This window comes from Trichoderma aggressivum (assembly GCF_033847375.1).
Source record: "Trichoderma aggressivum f. europaeum strain CBS 100526 chromosome Unknown scaffold_061, whole genome shotgun sequence".
Lineage (NCBI taxonomy): Eukaryota > Fungi > Ascomycota > Sordariomycetes > Hypocreales > Hypocreaceae > Trichoderma > Trichoderma aggressivum.
This window is the reverse complement of record NW_026946427.1, coordinates 884-20,118: the sequence shown is the minus strand read 5'-3', so window position 1 is coordinate 20,118 and position 19,235 is coordinate 884. Positions and strand designations below refer to the sequence as shown.

General features: G+C 52.2%; 5 protein-coding genes across 5 annotated transcripts; 2 read left to right on the top strand and 3 right to left on the bottom strand.

The window, feature by feature from the left end:
- Positions 1-86: 86 nt before the first annotated feature.
- Triagg1_9884 (uncharacterized protein) lies at positions 87-4,630 on the top strand (the record flags this gene model as incomplete). Its single annotated transcript, XM_062904890.1, has 4 exons — positions 87-3,468; positions 3,527-3,986; positions 4,058-4,530; positions 4,590-4,630. 4 exons carry the CDS (start codon positions 87-89, stop codon positions 4,628-4,630), a joined length of 4,356 nt encoding a protein of 1,451 aa, XP_062751104.1.
- A 471-nt stretch (positions 4,631-5,101) lies between these two features.
- Triagg1_9883 (uncharacterized protein) lies at positions 5,102-6,036 on the bottom strand (the record flags this gene model as incomplete). Its single annotated transcript, XM_062904889.1, has 3 exons — positions 5,102-5,375; positions 5,438-5,907; positions 5,974-6,036. The coding sequence occupies 3 exons, from the start codon at positions 6,034-6,036 to the stop codon at positions 5,102-5,104; spliced, it is 807 nt and encodes a 268-aa protein (XP_062751103.1).
- A 917-nt stretch (positions 6,037-6,953) lies between these two features.
- On the bottom strand, positions 6,954-10,284 carry Triagg1_9882 (uncharacterized protein; the record flags this gene model as incomplete). Its single annotated transcript, XM_062904888.1, has 4 exons — positions 6,954-8,029; positions 8,086-8,623; positions 8,676-9,505; positions 9,561-10,284. The coding sequence occupies 4 exons, from the start codon at positions 10,282-10,284 to the stop codon at positions 6,954-6,956; spliced, it is 3,168 nt and encodes a 1,055-aa protein (XP_062751102.1).
- A 1,190-nt stretch (positions 10,285-11,474) lies between these two features.
- Positions 11,475-12,638, bottom strand: Triagg1_9881 (uncharacterized protein; the record flags this gene model as incomplete). Its single annotated transcript, XM_062904887.1, has 1 exon — positions 11,475-12,638. The coding sequence occupies one exon, from the start codon at positions 12,636-12,638 to the stop codon at positions 11,475-11,477; it is 1,164 nt and encodes a 387-aa protein (XP_062751101.1).
- A 5,228-nt stretch (positions 12,639-17,866) lies between these two features.
- Triagg1_9880 (uncharacterized protein) lies at positions 17,867-18,952 on the top strand (the record flags this gene model as incomplete). Its single annotated transcript, XM_062904886.1, has 1 exon — positions 17,867-18,952. The coding sequence occupies one exon, from the start codon at positions 17,867-17,869 to the stop codon at positions 18,950-18,952; it is 1,086 nt and encodes a 361-aa protein (XP_062751100.1).
- Positions 18,953-19,235: the final 283 nt, after the last annotated feature.

Here is a 19,235-nt window from a genome sequence, read left to right as displayed (position 1 = left end):
CGCATATCTTCCGCGCACGGTGCTGGCTTGTCTTTGCATCATCCCAGATAACTCGAAACACACCGATTTAACGAGATTCATACAGAATGCTCCGCAAGAGGCTTTCGCGCAAGCCCGAGGCGTGGCCCACCTTTGACATTGGACACGATGGTGAGTCCGTTCAGCAGCCGCTGCATCTCCTTGCCGAGTATTTAGAAACTGACGTTTATTTTATCTTCAAAGATCTCCTTCCATCTGCTTTTCTAGAGTTTTTCAACTCTCTATCCGCTCAAGGTCCTTCCGGACATATCACTGATAGCTCCGATGATGTCGAGCCCCCCTCGTCGAAGCGTCGCAAAATAGACTGTGAACCAGGCATTAACATCTGTGTCGCCAGAGGCGAAATATCATTCTCGCGCCGATGTGAAGAGGCTTCAAGCACAAACCGCCGTAGTGTCCATCGTGGTGTTGAATCGTTGCTCAAATTTGGTCTCTCTGGCGAAGATCTATTGATCCGCACGCTATCGACCAGTCACCTGGGTCAATTCATCGCGCACGTACGTCTACGACCGGGAGATGTGGACCGAAATGCCCACGAGATATTCGATATGAAGCGATTAAGTGTGAAGAGGACTGCCGTAGGCGCTATCTGGATGGGCGCTGATGTTGTGATCGACCATCACCAAGGCGTTGCTTCCATAACCATCTCTCTTCAGCTTTTCTGGAATGAAACATCATCCCCGTATGCGCCGTTACGACGTTACGACGAGCGTCAATACAGTGAGAAGCTGATTAATGCCTTCTTCTCCCCTCAATGGAGGACGGCCAATCCCGCTTCGTGGTCGCCGATGGATTTCTACAATGCCGCACACGTACCACCAAAAGATGACACCTCATCCCTCTCCATTCATGTTCCTGGTCTAAACGCCACCCTTTTCCCCTACCAAAAGCGAACACTGCAATGGTTATTGCGTCGAGAAGGAGTAAAATGGACCACGCAAGACACGGCTATCCATCCATTATTGGAGGAGGAGCAGAAACTGGACCTAGATCTTTTCCGTGCCGTGAATGATGCCGACGACCGCAAGATATATCTTAGTGATGTCTTCCACACCATTACCAGAGATCCCGCCCCCTACTACCAGGCCAGCAAAATTGTCAAAGGTGGTATTCTGGCGGAAGAAATGGGGCTAGGAAAGACTCTGGAAATGATTAGTCTCATCCTTTTGCACAGGCGGCGACCAGAACATCTTATGGATCCTCTACCAGGCCAGGAGAACCTTGTTCCTAGCGGCGCAACTTTCATCGTGACTCCGAAATCCTTACAGCCACAGTGGATCTCAGAATTATCTCGTCATGCTCCAGGATTACGTGTAAAGCATTATACTGGATGTCGAGGAGTTGATAAGGAGGACGAGGCTCGACTTGTAGCTGAGCTAGCCGGGTATGATGTGGTGGTGACGACTTACAGCGTGTTGTCTGCGGAGCTTCACTTTGCAACCAATCCTCCCGAACGATCCAGGAGGTTCGAAAGAGCATATCGCCGCGTTCTTTCACCCCTCGTCCAGATATCGTGGTGGAGAGTCTGTCTCGACGAAGCGCAAATGATTGAAAGCGGTGTCAGCCAGGCAGCGGCATTGGCGAGAGTAATCCCTCGAGTGAATGCTTGGGGCATCACTGGAACACCAGTCAAAGATGATGTAAAGGACCTGCTGGGTTTGCTATCTTTCTTGAGATACGAGCCCTACTGCTCTACGCCGCAGGTCTGGCGGGCACTCACTACGCATCACAAGCCATTATTCCAGCAACTCTTCCAGTCAATATCTATTCGACATACAAAGGCGTTGGTTCGGGATGAGATATCTCTGCCGCCACAAAGACGGTTCGTCATAACGATGCCCTTTACTGCAGTAGAAGAGCAGCATTACCAGTCATTATATAAAGAAATGGCGGAAGCATGCAAGCTCAATACGGAAGGCGGTCCTTTGGCAGAGGACTGGGATCCGGAAGAATATGAAGACGTTATGAGGCTATGGCTCAACAGACTAAGACAAACTGCTCTTCATCCGGAAGTAGGCGTCTACGGACGACGAGTACTTGGAGGCAAGGAACGTCCTATGAGGACGGTAGAAGAAGTGCTGAATGCCATGTTGGAGCAAGGCGAGACTGCTATCAGGAATGATGAGCGGGCGTATCTTTTGAGCAAACTGTTTCTGGGCCAGTTATTTGAAAACAGTCCTCGGGTCAGAGAGGCCCTTGAGATTTGGGAAGAGGTGCAAGGCGAGTCTGCCAAACTGGTGAGAGATGCCCAGGCAGCACTTCAAGAGGCACTCCGTGAGAAGAGAGGAGCCAAAGATGTGAGCGATGCTTTAGAGAGGGCACAGGATGTGTCAGATTCAGACATTGAATCAGATGAAGAAGCGGGAGAAGAAGTTGGGAGTAAAGGCAAACTGAGCGAGCTGCAAAACCGGCTAAGAAACAGCCTTGAGCTGCATCATAAGGCTGTTTTCTTTTGTGCCAACGCATACTTTCAAATCAGGGATAACCAAGAGATGACGCTACCTGACTCGGAGGAATTCCAGCGCCTCAAGAAGCTTGAGGATGACGGCTACGAGAGTGCCAAGATGATCCGAAGGAAGATTCTTGGGCAGGGCCATCGCAAGGCCATGCGCTTCGTGAAGAAAATTGCCCTGAAAGCCAACGATCAGACGTTTGTTGAGATACCAGAGCTCATTCTGAAGAGCGAGAAGGGCATCGAAAGTGGCAACATTGTCGACAGTCTCCAGACCCTCTACGATGAGCTGAACGAGCAAGCAAATCTGATTGATGAATGGAGAGAGCAAGTCGTTCAGCTCCTTTTGCGCCCACTGGTTGACGAAGAGGAGAGCACCGAGACTACCGGAGAAGAGCTCGCAGACTCTACCAAAGTTCAAGAGGAACTGATGGTCTATGTTCAAGTTCTCCGGGCCATCATCGCAGACCGTCAATCTGTCATATCAGGTCAAACGAATGGACTGGTGAGGCACGAGATTGAGACGTCGATCCGGATGGCGAAAGAAGGAGATGGGCCTGCTCCTCAGAAACTGCTCGAGTTGGTCCGTAGACGCGCTGAAGTCAAACCTCAAACGGCCAACATATCCATGCGCAGCGCCATCAGCAAGCTACGCAGCTTGGTATCGCAACAAACCAGAGACACAAACCAGAGCCACAGAGAGATTTTGGAGTCTACCATTGCATCAAAGTTGATGAAGACGACTCAAACGCTTCTTGGGGAGCAGAGTAAGGCGGCGGTGGCTTTGGAAGCAGAAATCGAAAGCTTCACAAGAGTCATGAATGCTCGGCTGGATTACTATCGACAGCTGCAGGGCCTCTCAGATGATGTGATGCCTCTCGAAACCCCCAAGACCGAAGAGGCTATTGAAAAGGCGAAGAAAAACATTGGCGATGTCCACAAAAAGCTGCTGTCTGGCGAGGCGAAGCATCGATACCGTAAGTGGAACAGAAATCAAATGGCTATTTTCGCTCTGGTACTAACTATAGTGAACAGTCTTGAGCTTGAAAGAAACTGGATCCAATTCCAATGAGCCCCGGATGTGCGTCATTTGCCAGATGCCATTCGCGACGGGCGTGTTGACCGTGTGTGGCCATCAATTCTGCAAGGAATGCATCATGATGTGGTTCAAGGCCCACCGCAACTGTCCTGTCTGTAAGAGGGCTCTTAAGGCGGACAATCTTCATGACATCGTTATCAAGCCGAGACAGCTGCAGGTACACGGCGAAGACTCAAGTCTGCAGAAAGGAGACAACCATGACGATAGCCCGCAGGAGCGTCGGGGTTCTTCAAAGCAGACGATGCTCTATTCAGAGTTTGACGCTGGACAGCTTGAGCAGATGAAGAATATTGAGCTGGATGGACCCTCGTTTACGACAAAAGTCGATACCTTGGTTCGGCATCTGATGTATCTGCGCGAGTCTGATCCCGGCGCAAAGTCAATTGTATTCTCACAGTGAGTCCCAATTCCCTACTCTCCTTTTTCTTACTATCAAACGTATCTCAGCTCACCACTGTGCCAATCAGATATAAAGACTTTTTGAACATCTTACGCAATGCCTTTTCCCGCTTCCGCATTGGCTATGCTTCCATCGACGACCCCGACGGCATCACAAAATTCAAGGAGGACCCCGCCGTGGAATGCTTTCTTCTCCACGCCAGAGCTCACTCGAGCGGCCTGAATCTCGTCAACGCCAGCCACGTCTTCTTATGCGAGCCCCTTCTCAACACTGCTCTCGAGCTACAAGCCATTGCCCGCGTTGACAGAATTGGACAGCGCCACGAGACCACGGTGTGGCTCTACATTGTCTCCGGGACAGTGGAGGAGTCGATTTATAATCTCTCGGTCCGGCGCCGCATGGAGCACATGGGTAGAAACCTCAAGGGGAAATCCAAGGAGTCGACTCCGGAGCTGCTGGACGCGAATATCGAGGAGGCCAATACGCTCGAGTTGGAGCAGGCTGCGCTGTCGAAGCTCATGAGCAAGGATCGGTCTGCGGGTGAGATGGTGGATCGAAGTGATTTGTGGGAGTGTCTGTTTGGACATGTGAATGCGCAGCGCAGTTGAAGCTGATGCATGATGAGCTTGATGAGGAATAGGAGAGTATGAATAGATACAATAATGGCGGTTCAGTGTCAGGGGAACGAATTCAGCAACGGTATAATAGACATCACACGACATGTCCTTGGCCTGAGAAATTTGATACAAGCATATAAACAAGGCTTTGGTCTGGAATAAAAATATCATTATCATTTCTCCCCTCCCCAATGTTGTACATGGATTCTTTCTAGTGTTTTTGTATCCCAAACCGACCCGTATCCATCCATTCCAGCCCAGCAATCTCATGGTCGGTCGTGCTGCGTTGTCGGAAAGATTCGGTAAAACGAAAGTATTGCTACACATTACAAGTTTCCGCTACCATTCCACAGAATGGGAAGGTTGTTATACAAGGAAATAAATAACTCCCTCCGCCTTTCCCAAGAATAAGAAGAAGAAAAGAAAAAAAAGGTGCGGCAAAACATGACCCGTTTCAGTCCCAGCATCTCTTTTATTTTACTTTTTCTCCCTGTTTACTCAACAGTCTTCTTCTTGCTGCTGGCGCTAGACTTTACGCGCTTAGCGACAGGGCGGTTGATGTGGTGGTCAGGGATCCAGCTCTCGTCATAGGACTTGCCGGCGGACTCGGAGCCGGAAAGGGCGTCAGCAGGGTCGACGGGCTTCTGGACGGGCTTCTTGGTGGTACGAGGTCGCTTGGCCTGGGGGAACAGAGCCTCGATCCAGGTCTTGTAGACGAAGAAGAGGGTGCCGCCGAAAACAGCAGTGAGGACAAGGTACAGGAAGATACTAGAAAGACAATTGTGGTCAGCAGACAAGTCGCTGAGAGGGGGGTCAATGGGAGGAGTTACATCTGAGGGTCGAGGAAGCTGGTGGGAGCCTCGACAATGGACGTCTCGCCATCGTAAGCGGGGACCTGGAAGATGTCGCCCTTCTCGTTGGTGAAGACGGCCAGCAGACGCAGGCGAACATCCTGGGGGTTCATGTCGAGGGCAAACGAGAAGGGAATCGACTTTGTCTCGCCGGCCTCGATCTGCAGGCTGTACTGCACGGCCGTGAGGTTGCGCACGATGCCCTGGTAGGCGGGAGCGCCCTCGGGCAGGTCCTTGGTGGTCCACAGAGCGCCATTGGCAAAGATGACCTGGATGGCGTCGTCCTCCTTGTTGGTGACCTCGATCAGAGCGGTGGTAGGTCGGCCGTTGACCAGCTTGACGCCCAGGATGTCCGAGTCGGGGAACGTGGTCCTGATGTCGGCATTGAGGGTGGCCGGCGGCTGGATGAAGTCGGCAGCGGCTTCATCTTGGAAGTCCTCGGCATCAGCCTGCGGAAAAGACACCGCGTTAGTTGGGTTGCGCATGTTTGGAAAGAATTGTCGTGATCAACGCACCTGAGCGACTGCGCCAAAGACCTGCAAGGCCAGGAAAGCGAGGAGAGAAGACTTGAACAGCATTGAGACGAGAAGACGAACCCAGCGGCGGTCCCGGCCCAATTGATTTGAACCAAGGAGAGAGAAGAGGAAAAGAGGAGGGAAAGGGGGAAGAGCGAAGAAGAGAGAAGAAGAAGAAAGATGAAGCGGGAAGAATGGAGGGAGAGGGAGAGAATTGGAGGAGAGGCTGGAAGCTGCTTGATTTGTATCTTTCGAGGCAGGCGGACAAAAATGGCCCCAGATTTCGACTAACGGAAATGTGGCCACAGCTCGTGGCAGGGACCCCACCTTACGTAAGGAATGCGATTGCCTTTGTTGGAAACAGAAGAAGGGTAAAGAAGAAGCTTGTCCGCAATAGGAACTGGGGATGGATGGCCCTTTATATAGGCAGGGACGGATTCAAAAGTATAAGGCACTCTCTAGATTAGATTGAAAGTATAAGGCACAATAGAGTTGGGGCAGATGTAAGTACTCGCCGATAAAAGTCTATAATATAGCATTAGCCCGCTGTAATGTAGCACTCCTCCGCTAAATTATAGTGCACTTATGCACTCACTGTAAATCGCGAAAAGCTCCATTTCTGATATGCTTGATAAGGCGTCCCCTATTGGTACTATCTGATGTGAGACGATTGGATGGAGAGGAGGATATTGGACAAGTACCTTAGTATGATTGGGTATATTAGTATAGGTAGACTTGATAACAGGGCATGTACAGTATGCTGATAGATATATTGGTTCATCCCCATCTATATCTGTGCTGGGCGTTCTTTGGCTCAAACATTGGTATTATTCCCCCTTCGACATCCCATCCAAATGACATATTCGCAAATCAGGGGCAGGACAAAACCCAACATCACCACCAAAATCCCATCATGTGCGCCTCCCTCTCCAACCTAATAATGACAATGACAATGACAATAAACCACGGCGCACACACAATCACGGCCCTCCGAGATCCATGCCGCCCCATCCATCAAACACGTCCATGTCGGTGTCGAGGCTGCCAAACAAATCCGCCTCTGCCGACGCATCCAGCCCGCCACTGTTACCAGACGTCCCCAAGCCCAAATCAGACGAAACACCGCCCATGCCCATATCCAGGCCGCCCACGCCATCCATTGCGAGCGTGCCATCGCCCTGAACCCCCGCAGCCGCCGCCATGGAGTCTCCCACCAAGCTCGCCGCGTCACCAGCCAGGTCCAGCTGCATATCGGCCGCCTGCAGCATCGGCGGCGGCGGCAGCACCATCTGCGCCTCCACCCTCCGGTAAAGGCGAACCATGATTTCTGCCAGCTCGGCATCCTTCTTGTGCAATTTCCGATAGTCCTCGGCCTCCATCTTCAGGACTTCCCGCAGAGTGAGACGTCGCTGCAGCTGTGGCGGCATGTTGCCTGATTCATCCAATAATCCACTGATCGGTGGGAGCTCATTGCTTACGTTTGGGGCGCAAACCAGTGCCGTGACCACATCGTAAACGACACTCCCACTGCCCGTCAGCATTTGCTGGCGAATTTCCTCCAGCATGACCTGTAGAAGCCTGCGTGCGCCCACAATCTTGAGCGTGGCAATAATTTGCCGGTGCGTATACGAGGTTGGCATGGCCGTCATTTCTGGATGTATACACCACTGGACGAGGGCCTGGATCAGGTGTTTGGTAGCCCCCGATAGCCCGCTGCTGGAGCTGGTTGCCCACATCTCCAGCTCCTGGTGCTCAGCGGCCCCCGTCCGCCGAGAAAGGGGCAAGCTGTCCTTCAGAGCCCTCAGCAGTGGCTCAATGTCCTGGTTCTTGGGATCTTGTCGCTGGTATGCTCGCAGTGAATGCTCCAAGGGTTTGGCAACTATTCCCTTTACCGCAGCAAGCATGGTGCTGGCTTCGCCGGAAATAGAGGTGGGCAGCAGGATGAGCTGCAGAATTTTGATAATGGATTTCTGCTCCCTCTGTTCGACCCAGAGGTACTCGGACAAGAATCGGATCGCCGGGATCAGCGATGGAAGTAGAAACGTGTCAACCAGGTCTAGAATAATAGGTGAGTGCATGATCAATGAGCCGCCACAACCGCCAGATACTCACATTCTATGCCCGACCTAAGGGCGTCATCGGTTAGAGCGCCCTGGCTATATGCAATGACAATGTTTTCAAAGAGCGTCGCAATGAGGAGGTAGAACTCTGCAGGCGGACAAGAAGACATCAAGTCATCACCTAGACCTCCCGCATCGCTGTCGAAAAGCCCGTGAATCCATCCGCTGAGGTGTCCATTATCCTGCTCCGATATCTTATCCCAAGGGACGCTGACATGAGCTCGGCTGATGATTTTGGCAACGTTCGAGTCCGGTGACATGATGCCAATGTCTGCTGGAGACAAGCCATATCGGTAGGCAAACGCCAGCACCAGGAGCAGAATGGCGCCGAATTCTTCGTAGACGGGCTGATACTCGCCTTGGTCCTCGTCATATCGCCAACCGTCTAAAAGCTGGCATATAGGCTCCAAAACAACTGGCATTTTCTCGAACAGGAGGAGTACGTCTAGAGACTGGGGCTTCTGAACTAATTGGCTGCAGAGGATCTTCAGGGACATTGTTTCTTTGCTGTTGCATAGTTGCCGCAATAACTACCTTTGTTAGCATGCGAGCTCATACCATCACATCAGAGGAGGAACAAACCTCGACAAGCGCCTGGCACACCGCTCCTACATTGCCATCCATTTTATCCATGTCACGAATCAGCGCTTGTATCTTGTCCGGGTCGGACAGACAGCTCTGAACCAGCTTTTCTTTGGAATATTTTTCTTGGGAGGGCTCATATGACATTGAGCTTTCTCCTAGGATCCGCTCCACGTGTTCTCGCTCTATGAGCCCGTGGAGAGCACAGGCCGAACAAAACTCTTCTCGGACACTCTCTGTGTACGGGTTGTTATTGCGCGATTCATCAAACATGAGTGATGCGGTGGGAAACACGCTTGTGTCGACTTGAGAGAGGGCCTCAGTGATACAAAACTCGGCGGATGTCGAAAATCCGGGAGGGCAAAGCTGGGCGAGGATCAGAGGCACCTTATTGATCAAGAAGGATCGTAACAGGTGGGCGTCCCTGGGTCCTTCATTTCTGAAAACGGCGTTTGCAAGCAAGTCGAAAGAGGCCAGTATCAGATCGATTGCACTTTGCTGAGTATTTCCCTGATACCTGTTGTTCAAGTACGAAAATAAAGCATGGTCGTCTATCAATGGTCGCCCAACGAGAGAAGCACCAAGGTATATGTATAGGCCCGCCCGTGTATTAGATATGGGCAAATCCGGGATCACCAGGCTATCCAAGCCCACAGTAGAGTCTAGTAGGTCGTCCATGGCAGCATTGGCAGCTTGGTTGTTCTTATCTACCGGGTCCAATGGAGCAAGGACCTCCGTCCTAAACATTTCGAGCTTCTCAACGAACTGCGGGACAGGTTGGAAAATTTGCACAAAAGACGTGAGGCTCTCTGAGAACTGCTTTCGGGGCTCTATGCAGACTGGTAAGCACGTAAACTCGTCAGAGAGGATAAGCTACAATAATACCTTTAACGGCCGGGTGGCTAATGGCCTTAACAAGAGCCGGATTGTCGACGAGCCGAAGCAACAGAGGGACAAAGGCAGCCCGGGAGACCTCCATCTCGTGGCGAACCTGCGGATCTTGCAAGCCGCCTGCGAGCATGTCTGCCCCCAGAGGATTCGACGCGGCGGAGAACAGGGACATCCATTTTGAGATGATGTGCATGAGCTCCAATGCCGTGCGGGAGTCCTTGAGAGCAGTGCCTTCCACCACAAGCCGTATCACATGGTAGAACATGACCTCTTCGAGCCATGACGAGCTCTTCCAGCGGGTTTGAGATGACGAGAGGGTATTTTTCTCAGTCTCGCCATCTTGCCGCGTTTGTGCTTGTTCTTGATCTCGTCCCTGCTCTTTTGCTGGCCCCGGCGGCTGTGGTGGTGTCAGAGAATGCAGCGACGAATATCTATAGAGAGCGCGGAGGATGGACGCCGCATCGATGTATCGTAGCTGGGTAAGCACGGAGATGTATGGAGGGATTCGCGGGTCGGGGCTGACGCAATTGGACTTTTGCGGCTGCAGAAAGAAGTCGGCAATGATGTCGGGGGTGAGCTGGTGCTTGGCAAAGACCAGCTTGACGTAGTCCTCAAAGGGGCCGGCGTCGAGGCGCTTGGTCAAGCACTTGGAGATGAAGGCGTTCCAGTATTGGATGGAGCCGCGGAGGGCCTCGGTGGGGGAGATGCGGTTCTCCATGGCTCGGCGCGCTCGTAGGGAGAGATGCGGAAGTGATTAGATGGTTGAATTGATGTGTCTTTGTGTGTAAACGAGGAGGTTTTCGCGGTGTCGAGCGTGCAAGGTTGGCTGGTATCGGAGCTTGTCATGAACTGTTCGGTGCCCTGGAAGGGTGAGCAGGCCAGTTCACCACAGCCATAGGGCCTGTGTGTGTCGATGGGGGTTGTTTGTTTGTTTGTGGCTGAGACAAGCTTTTCGTCTTCCTCTCCCGCCGCGCTTCGCTTCTCTTCTCTTCTCTCCTCTACCTTGGCAGCGATGTGGATGAGGCTGCAAGAATCAAGAATCAGCCTCGCGGGTCGTGGCGTCGCATCGTGTCGCTCAATTAGTACCAACCGGAAGGTGCTCTGCTTTGTACTTTGTACTTTGTACTTTGTACCATGGAAGATGCGGGTGGGTCTCCGCGTTTGTGGGTCTGGCAGACTGTTCCTTCCACATTAGGACGCAGACAATCATGGCATCAATCTTATGAGCGGAAAGATGGAAAAAACCTTGAAGGTATTAAGAGTAGAAGATACAGGTAAGTACTTCATTGCAACAAGGTTAACACAAGGTAAGGTAGTACCTAGGTTTAGCTACCTACTACCTAGGTAGTATGAATGCTCGCATTGCCAAGTACACATTGTATTCACGAGTAGCAGCACCCATCACTCTGCTCACTTATAACTGATGGTATCACATTCCAAGGCCTCACCATTTCATCAATTTTACGCGGCATTGTGAATCAGAGCTGACTTTATTTCACTCTACATAAGACTTATTTCTACGATAAGTTTCATGGATTCACTCAAAAACTCACAGGACAACCGATTACCACCAATAAACTATTTATTTCCATCCTGCTCCAGATGTTGCTTCGACTCGTATAAGCCAAAGCAGCACCATGGCAACACTGCAATTACCAACACTATACAATAACCCCATATGGATATCTTTGGAGAAAGCAATTGAAAACAGAAGAAATGGATATCTAACTAAAGAAACAAAAAAGACAAAAGAAAACAGGACAAGAGAATCCCGCAGGTTCTCTTAGATGCACGACGAAATATCGGCCACACGGCGTTCTATGGTATAACACGCCCCCTGCATCAACACAGAAGCTTCGTCTCGCCTTCTAGCAGCTCAACCCTTTTTTCGACTTTTATTCCCACGGCTTACTTCTCGTACGTCGTCATCAAAGTCTTCTTGCCAGCGGCAATGAGGTGGGCATAATCAGTGCCCAGGAACCGGCCCTTTGCGTAGTGGATGAGGAAGCTAAAGACCTTGAACGAGCCCATCTGGCCAGTGCCGCGGCTTCTGCCCAGCGTGATGCCGACCATGACCTTGGTGCTGGGGGTGTAGGCGGGCATGGCGCCGCCCTTGAGATGGATGGGAAGAGCCTTGATGAGGTGGACGGCCTGCGCATCTGCGACGCCGGCCTTGCTCCCCTCCAGGTTGCCAATGTCGCCAAGGACAAAGATGTTGTCGTAGCCCTTGGCCTGGAGAGTCGCGGTCTGGTTGATGTAGCCCTCGCTGTCCAAGAGAGCGGCCGGCACAAACGAGCTGTTGGGGGTGCCTCCGGTGGTGGGGATGTAGGCCTGGGTCGTCAAGGTCTTGGTCTTGCCGTCGGAGCTCGTCAGCGTCAAGATGGTGTCGTTGCCCGAGTACTCGACCGCGGTGACCTTGGTGTTGGGGACCAGCTTGACCTTGAGCTTCTCCAGCTCCGTCTTTGTCTGCTTGCGGACGCTGTCCATGACGGGCGGCGCGAGGGGGAGTGAGTCGTTGTAGATGAAGTACACTTCCTTTCGGCCCTCCTTGGAGTACTCAAAGCCCAGCTCGCCCGCGGTCTCGGCGCCCGTCTGGCCACCACCGACGATGACAATGCTCTTTGCGTTCTTGATCTGCTCCTGCACCTCGCGGAGACGGCTCTTGGTGTGCTCGGTGTCGCCCATGGCCTTCCAGGGCATGTTGTCCTTGGACGAGGTGCCGGTGGCAACAACGAGAGTGTGGTAGTTGACGGTGCGGCTGGCACCGGAGCTGAGCAAGACGTCGACGGTGTTGCTGGCAGGATCCATGGCACTGGCGACGCCCTGGACAAACTCAAACTTGTCGGCGGGATATTCCTTGAAGAAGGGTCGGAGGTCAATCATGGCCTTGTCGTCGGCCAATTGGCCGGGCACAATGACTCGTGGCATGGCGATAGGCCAGTGGAAGTGAGTGTTTGGGGCGACGACAATCATGTTGAAGTCCTTTTCCTTGAGGACAACGTTGCGCATGGTCTGGCGGATCAGAGGCGCGGCAGCAACGCCAACGCCCAAGACGACAATGGTCTTTGTCATTTTGGGTGAGATTTTCTTTGAATCTTCCTTGGTCAAGATTTAGACTCTGGTGTGGTGTTGTGAGGAGGTGGGCAGGGGTATATATATCTGTATGAGTAGATGGTTGGTGGTGTTATACCGGAGAAATAAACACTGCTGCGGAGGTAGGGCTTGGGAGGAGGCACATGCTCAAGCACGGGCACCAGGCTGAATATATACCAGATGTATGATCTGTGTTCTCCGCAGCCCCTATACCCTTGATGGACAAAAGCAAAAGCCGTCCAAGCAACACCAAATTTGCATGAGTACGTGCCACTTACACGCGAAACGTTAGGCTGGAATACAAAAGACCCATGCCGGGCAGGATGCAAGATTACGATATCCAGGCCAGGCTCAGGACGTCACACAGCTGCTCATGAGACGAGATTAATAATATTTCGGCTTCTTCCAGATGTGCGATCCTCCGCCGGGAGATGAGAATTTTGCATCTTGTCTCTTGCAGACGCGCGCGCTACATCTCACTTCGAAATGCACTAGCAGTTCTCCCAGACCCGCTGTACATGGTTGTACCTAATCTGATCGAGCAAAAACGGCAAATGAGATTGAGGCGGATATGGAATCTTGGGTGCTGTACTGTACTCGTGTAATCCGGAATAGAACCAAAATCAGGTTCCGAAGAGACTTGAGGCCGCGCCATTCCCGGGATTGTACACTAGGATTTAGAAGACCAGAAGACCAAACAATTCAATTCCTGCTTCCTTCTCATTCCTCCATCCCGTATCTAATAGTCCAATACCCAAAACGTGACAAAGTAAACAATTGAACCAACACAAATTCTCAACCCTCAAGGGATGTGATGCTTGTTGGATGAGCATCCGTGATTAAACTGACAACCGCGCGGTGAGCTAACAGCTGAGTGATCGCCATGACCGTCAGCCAATCAGCGTCGTTAGCGCCGGCTTCCCGCTCGTCACGCCTGCGGAGTTTGACATTAGAGTACATGTAATGGATCTCTGTTATTATGCCAGAGAGCTATAGTAGCTACCTATACAGCACTGGCGGAGAGAAGCTTTCATCAACCAAGAGATTTTGCTTTGTCCCATTGGCAATGCTTACCAAGGTCGGGAGGTGACTCAATTTTTCCAGCCTTGACCATGGGTCTAGAATCTGTATGCTTTTTCTTTTCTTCTTCTTCTTTTTTTTTTTTAAATCTTTAGCTTGCGGAGTTGAAGTGCTCTCATAATATCTTCTTTTTTTTCCACCGACGGCGCAATCTCTTTTGGAAGACGGTCCGGTTCCGAATGCAGCTTACCCGGGACTTTACCTCAATCAGTCAATTTGCTGTCTCGTGGCATTGGAATGCTGATTACAATAGCATCACTAACATAAATGATGCATTACAGATCTTGTCTGCTCTTTTCCAAGTATAGAGCAGAGGGGTTGTGGTTGTGGTTAGTGCACATGTCGTGGCCGAGATAGCTGACCCATGTGATTTGCTCGTGTCCAACAATCCTGTTGCTCATCTCATTGAGCTTCATTCTCATCTTCGCTCACCCATCCATTTACCTACCTACCCAACTCGCCTTATTCGAGTGCGCAGAAGACAGTGGCGTCCATCTATTGCTCTTCATTTTGCAGCAGAATAATGCCAGTCTCCAGCCTTTTTCTTGATGGGTCTCATAGATCCTTGCCGTTCTAATGAGATTGCCATGACTGCAAACTCTAGATTCAGCAGCTCCCTCGCGGGAGGCGGCTTTCATCAATTGCATCTCTGGAGATATGACAACCAAAAATATTATCTGTTTTGGCACCTCCGCCAAGAGGGGGTCATGATGGCTTCTATTTAAATGGCCGATGCTGTTCCTGGCCATTTGCGCATTGGGCTGTTTCATGGCGACTTTCACGGCATGACATATTGCATGAGCTACTTCTTGTTCACCTTGTTGATTGAGCAGCTGGTCGGATTGAAGTCGTAATGACACACGTATCTGTCCGATGCAGTCATTCTCTTCTCTCCAATTTGCTCTCAGTCACCCAACACGGCGTCAAATCCATAGCGAATTCACCATCCATCAACGTCAAAATCACCACAGCTCCATCATACGAGCTATTCCCTACAAGCTTCACTAGTTATTCTCAAACGAACTCTTCCGCAAGGAGCATATTGGGGGCCTAAAAGAAGCGGCGAGATGGAAGCGTACCTACATGTAGTATGGATGGAGCGGGCCGTCGCACGGGAAGATCGATCCCGCCCTCCCAAGCCCCGACAGTGCTAAATAAGCTCCTGGGTTCGTCGAGGTATGCAAACCACAAATCTACTAGCATACACCTATACATCCGAGCTCTTGCGCAGAACTATGATATCAGTCACGTACAGGAGAGTGCTTGAAAAGGGAGGGCCTTGATCTCGTTGGTCGAGTAGCTCTCGCTAATCTCTGCGCACACACGTACCTTTTGGAGGAGGGTAAACTTGCCGGCCCAAGTCTTGTCTAACCCCCCCTCCAGCACTCTCAGAAAACCGGCACGGGGGATAGGAATAAGGGCACAGTTACACGGGGCCGCCCTCCCAAAGGCCTGTGACCGAGCCATTGAGACATGGCCAAGCACCCATCACCCAGTCTGTGACACCACGGAGGGTAAACAGGAGCCCATGACACGCCAAGTTGCGCTCGTCCGTCCCGTCGATACTTTACATGTTATTTGGAATACGGGGGAACACTGGTTGAATGAATGAACCCCCCAAGTCGCGATGGGGCAATCGAGTCGCCCCGGCCGCTTTGAAAAGGCTAGCAAAAGGCAAAGAGAGAGAAAGAGAGAGAGAGAGAGAGAGAGAGAGAGAGAGAGAGAGAGAGAGAGAGATAATCTTGGCCAAAATTGGGCTTGCGTGGGAGAGAGAAGCCAAGGGCGAGAACCTCTTCCACGCTGCTCGTAATTTTGCGCTGAGCAGGTTGGCAGGCTGTGTGTCTCTGGTGCCGCTTCTCTTCTGTCTCAGCAGGCACATCCATGGTCCTTTTTTTTTTCTTCCCACCCTTGCGTCCCCTTGACAGTCCCAGCATCCAAGATGGCGGTGTTGGGGGCGTGAAATGCGATGACGTTGTCCCCCCCAAAATGACCGCTACCCGAGTATTCGGAGTTTGTCTCGTCCGCTTCGGGCATCAGGGCCGGGCTCTCTCTCTCTCTCTCTCTCTCCCCCCCTTGCTTTGGGGGGGGGGGGGGGGGGGGGGGGGGGAGACAAGGGCGGCTCCAGCTGGGTGCTAAATACCGACAGGTTGGTAATTAATCTGGCCTGTGTGCTGTGAGAGGTGAGAAGGAGAGGCTTGTGCAACAGTTGTGACGGGTGATGCTGTCACACCAAAGCGGCGGGCCCACGGATGACGGCCAACGGGGTCAAGAGTACTACTACTGCTATACCTGATGTATTGATGTTTTTACGAGGTACGGTTCCTGTAGATGTTTTTGTGCCTTGTTTACTGACTTCATGTTATTTCCAGTAGGATACGAGTACATGTACCTACGGTAGAACGCGAACTTGTCACGTTTCCATGGACCCAACGCTTCCGGCTCTCGCTGAGATGAACGTGCCGCCATGCCAAACCACCGGCTACGTCCCGTCTGTTTCTGTTTGGCTGCTTGTCTTTCCTACTAAACCACCTTAGCGCCTGGTAGCATCCATGCCTGTTGCTGGCATTCGATCGGTAGCAACCGGTATTTGGGGCTAAATCTTTGAGCCTCCCGCTCCCCTCCCCCCCCCCCCCCCTGAGTTTGCGTGTACTCGCACTCGAACGGACGCGCTGCTACATGTACCTACTTTACCTTCAATGTTACTGCCTACTATTACCTACCTACCTAGGTATTGAGTCGTATAGGCACTGTGGATAGGTACATGTAGATTTGTGGCTTCGTTGCATCGCCCTGCTGCTATTCCTGTGCCTGTGCCTGCCTGTTCCTGTTCCTGTTCCCGCTTCAGCTTCTTGCGAGTGCCCGTGCATCTCATCCATCCATCGTATCTCGTACAGCACCGGGCCGACCCCTTACCCCTGTGCCTGTCCTTGTACCTGTGCTTATTCTTATTACTGTACCAGTGCAGCTTATTATACGGAGCACCAGCTTTGGCTGGCTTGCCGCTGCTGTGCCTGGTAGGTACGTGTATATAAATCCATGGCACTTTGGCCACGGGCATGTCCCCTGTACATGTACCGGCAGCCAGCACCTGCACCTGTGCCTGTAGCGGTGCCTGTGCAGATCAGATACAAGTACACGCTACAAGAAAACGAAACGCGCTGCTCCTACTTGCACTCGTACATGTACCTTGTCAACTGTAACTGTATTCCATCCCAGCAACTGGGCAGGCGGCCTGTGGGGGGAATGTCTGACTTTTGACCTCCAAGGTTCTGATTTGTGTTGGATCGATCACTTCTCACGCCCGAAATCTTTCGGGATTTCGTCGCCAGCCAACCACAACGCTGGACTTGCCCTCCCCACATCGACATGCGCGCTGGTACAGGCACCAAACGGTCCCGTACTCGCTAGTGCGACTCGAGGTAGCTCGATACAGCGAGGGCACCAACGTCGGGCCCAAGCGCTGGTAGCTCGATACTTGAGCGCTGCTCCCACCTGCGCCAGCGGCATCGAGTATCGCGCTTCCGCACTAACTGACGGCCACAGGTACTGCGCTTGTACCTGCTCGATTCAGAACACGCAGACCCGTCACAATGCTATACCTCAGGCACAAGTCCCTGTACGCCCGCTGCAGATCTATAATCCAAACCCGCCAGGGCATCCCGGTCGTCGCCCGTTGTGCTAAACTCACACCCCACCCCCCCAAACCAAATCTCTGGCCTTTGGCTTTTCTGCTTTCTGCTGCTCTTTCGCAAGGCCCAGGAAATTGCCCGGCCTGCTTAGCTTTTCTCGATCCTGCGTGTTATAAAGATTCGCTCCCTCCCGATTTGACTGCGTTGGCCCCGGCAAATCTCGATTCGATTCGATTCCAGTTGTCCCGATAGTTTGTTTCTATAACTTTGTTTTGGCCTCGTCTCATTCTAGCCGAGTCCCTACCGTGCCTATACCTTATATCTTGCTTACATTGACTTGGGGCATCGTTTCTTCTTCTTCTTCTTCTTCTTCTTCTTCTTCTTCTTCTTCTTTCACCACACATAACCACTCTCTACCTATCACACACTCTCACGCAACATCACACCCATAATACCCATCCCTTGTCAAAAAGAAGAAGAAAAAACGAGCATCACACCATGACTGCCGTCTCTCCTCCCCTCGTCCCCCGGGAGGTTGACTTCATCTCCACCGAGGAGCTCATGGCCATGACTCCTATGCAACTTCGAACCCTCGTCATGAGGAGCGGCATCCTCGAGTCGAGAAAGGGCCCTTGGTCCCCCGAGGAGAGCCACCGCCTGATTACGCTGGTGCGGTTGATGGGCCCCCAGGACTGGGTCAGCATCGCCTCGTACATGGCTTCTCGCAACGCAAAGCAGTGCCGCGAGAGATACCACCAGAACCTCGACCCGTCTCTGCGGCACGACCCCATCTCCGAAGACGAGGCCCGCCACATCATGGACCTGTACGCAAAGTACGGCACGGCATGGGCCCGCATCGCTGAGCATCTCCCGGGACGCAGCGACAACGCCATCAAGAACTACGTCAACGGCCTCGTCAACAAGACCAGACGGGCCGAGGAGCGCCAGGCAGGCCATCATGCCAGTGCCAGGAGACGGGGTTCTGGGCAGTCTACCCTCTCTGGTGCTTCTCCCTCAGCCCCAGTGTCCGCCGTTATCGCTTCGTCTTCTTCCCCAGGCGGCATGGTCCTTACTCCGTCATCATTCGGTTCCCAAGCACTGGAATCGCCAACCTTTTCCGACATGACCGACTCGGACGGCATCAACAACTACACTTTGGCATCGACTTCCCCCTGGGGCCAGTCTCCGGCAGCAGTGCCTCACGCATCTCCTGCTCATCATCCCACACACTACCACCAACAGGCCCACGAGGCGTCCGTCTTTGGACAGAATGGCCATGGCTACATCCATCAGCACGATGGCCAGCGTCCCGTGTCTGGCTCCTCTGACTCGTGGTCCTTTCTGGGCTCGGCCTCTCAGTATGCCAGCACGGACCTTGCCCGATACTCCATCTCGGGCCCAGCTTCACGAGAGCTTACGAGAGACTTGATGATGCAAAACCATGAACTGCCCAGGATCCAGCCTCCGTGGGCAGAAAACCAAATGTCGCGCACGGCAATCATGCCGTCTCCAGAGCAGAGTGTCGCCGTCCCACCAGGTCACCAGGTCGACCCGAGGATGGCCATTGCGAACCTGTTGGTGTAGGACCCAACAACCAGCTTTGGATGCCTTGTTCTTTTTCTTTCCACCCTTCCCTTTTCTACCCCTTTCTTATAATTTCCTTCATCTCGATATTATTCCTCATCCTTTCCCTCTTATTTTCTCGTGTATCTTTTTCCTTTGTCTGATCCTGGGTCTATTTCTTTGCATATTTTTCTATGTACTAGCCGGCTTATATCATGGTAGAACAGCCTTCAGATGGCAGCGTTTTGTTTGGGAATATCAATGCCTGTCGCTTTAGGCGACACTTGGCACTGCGGAAAATCAG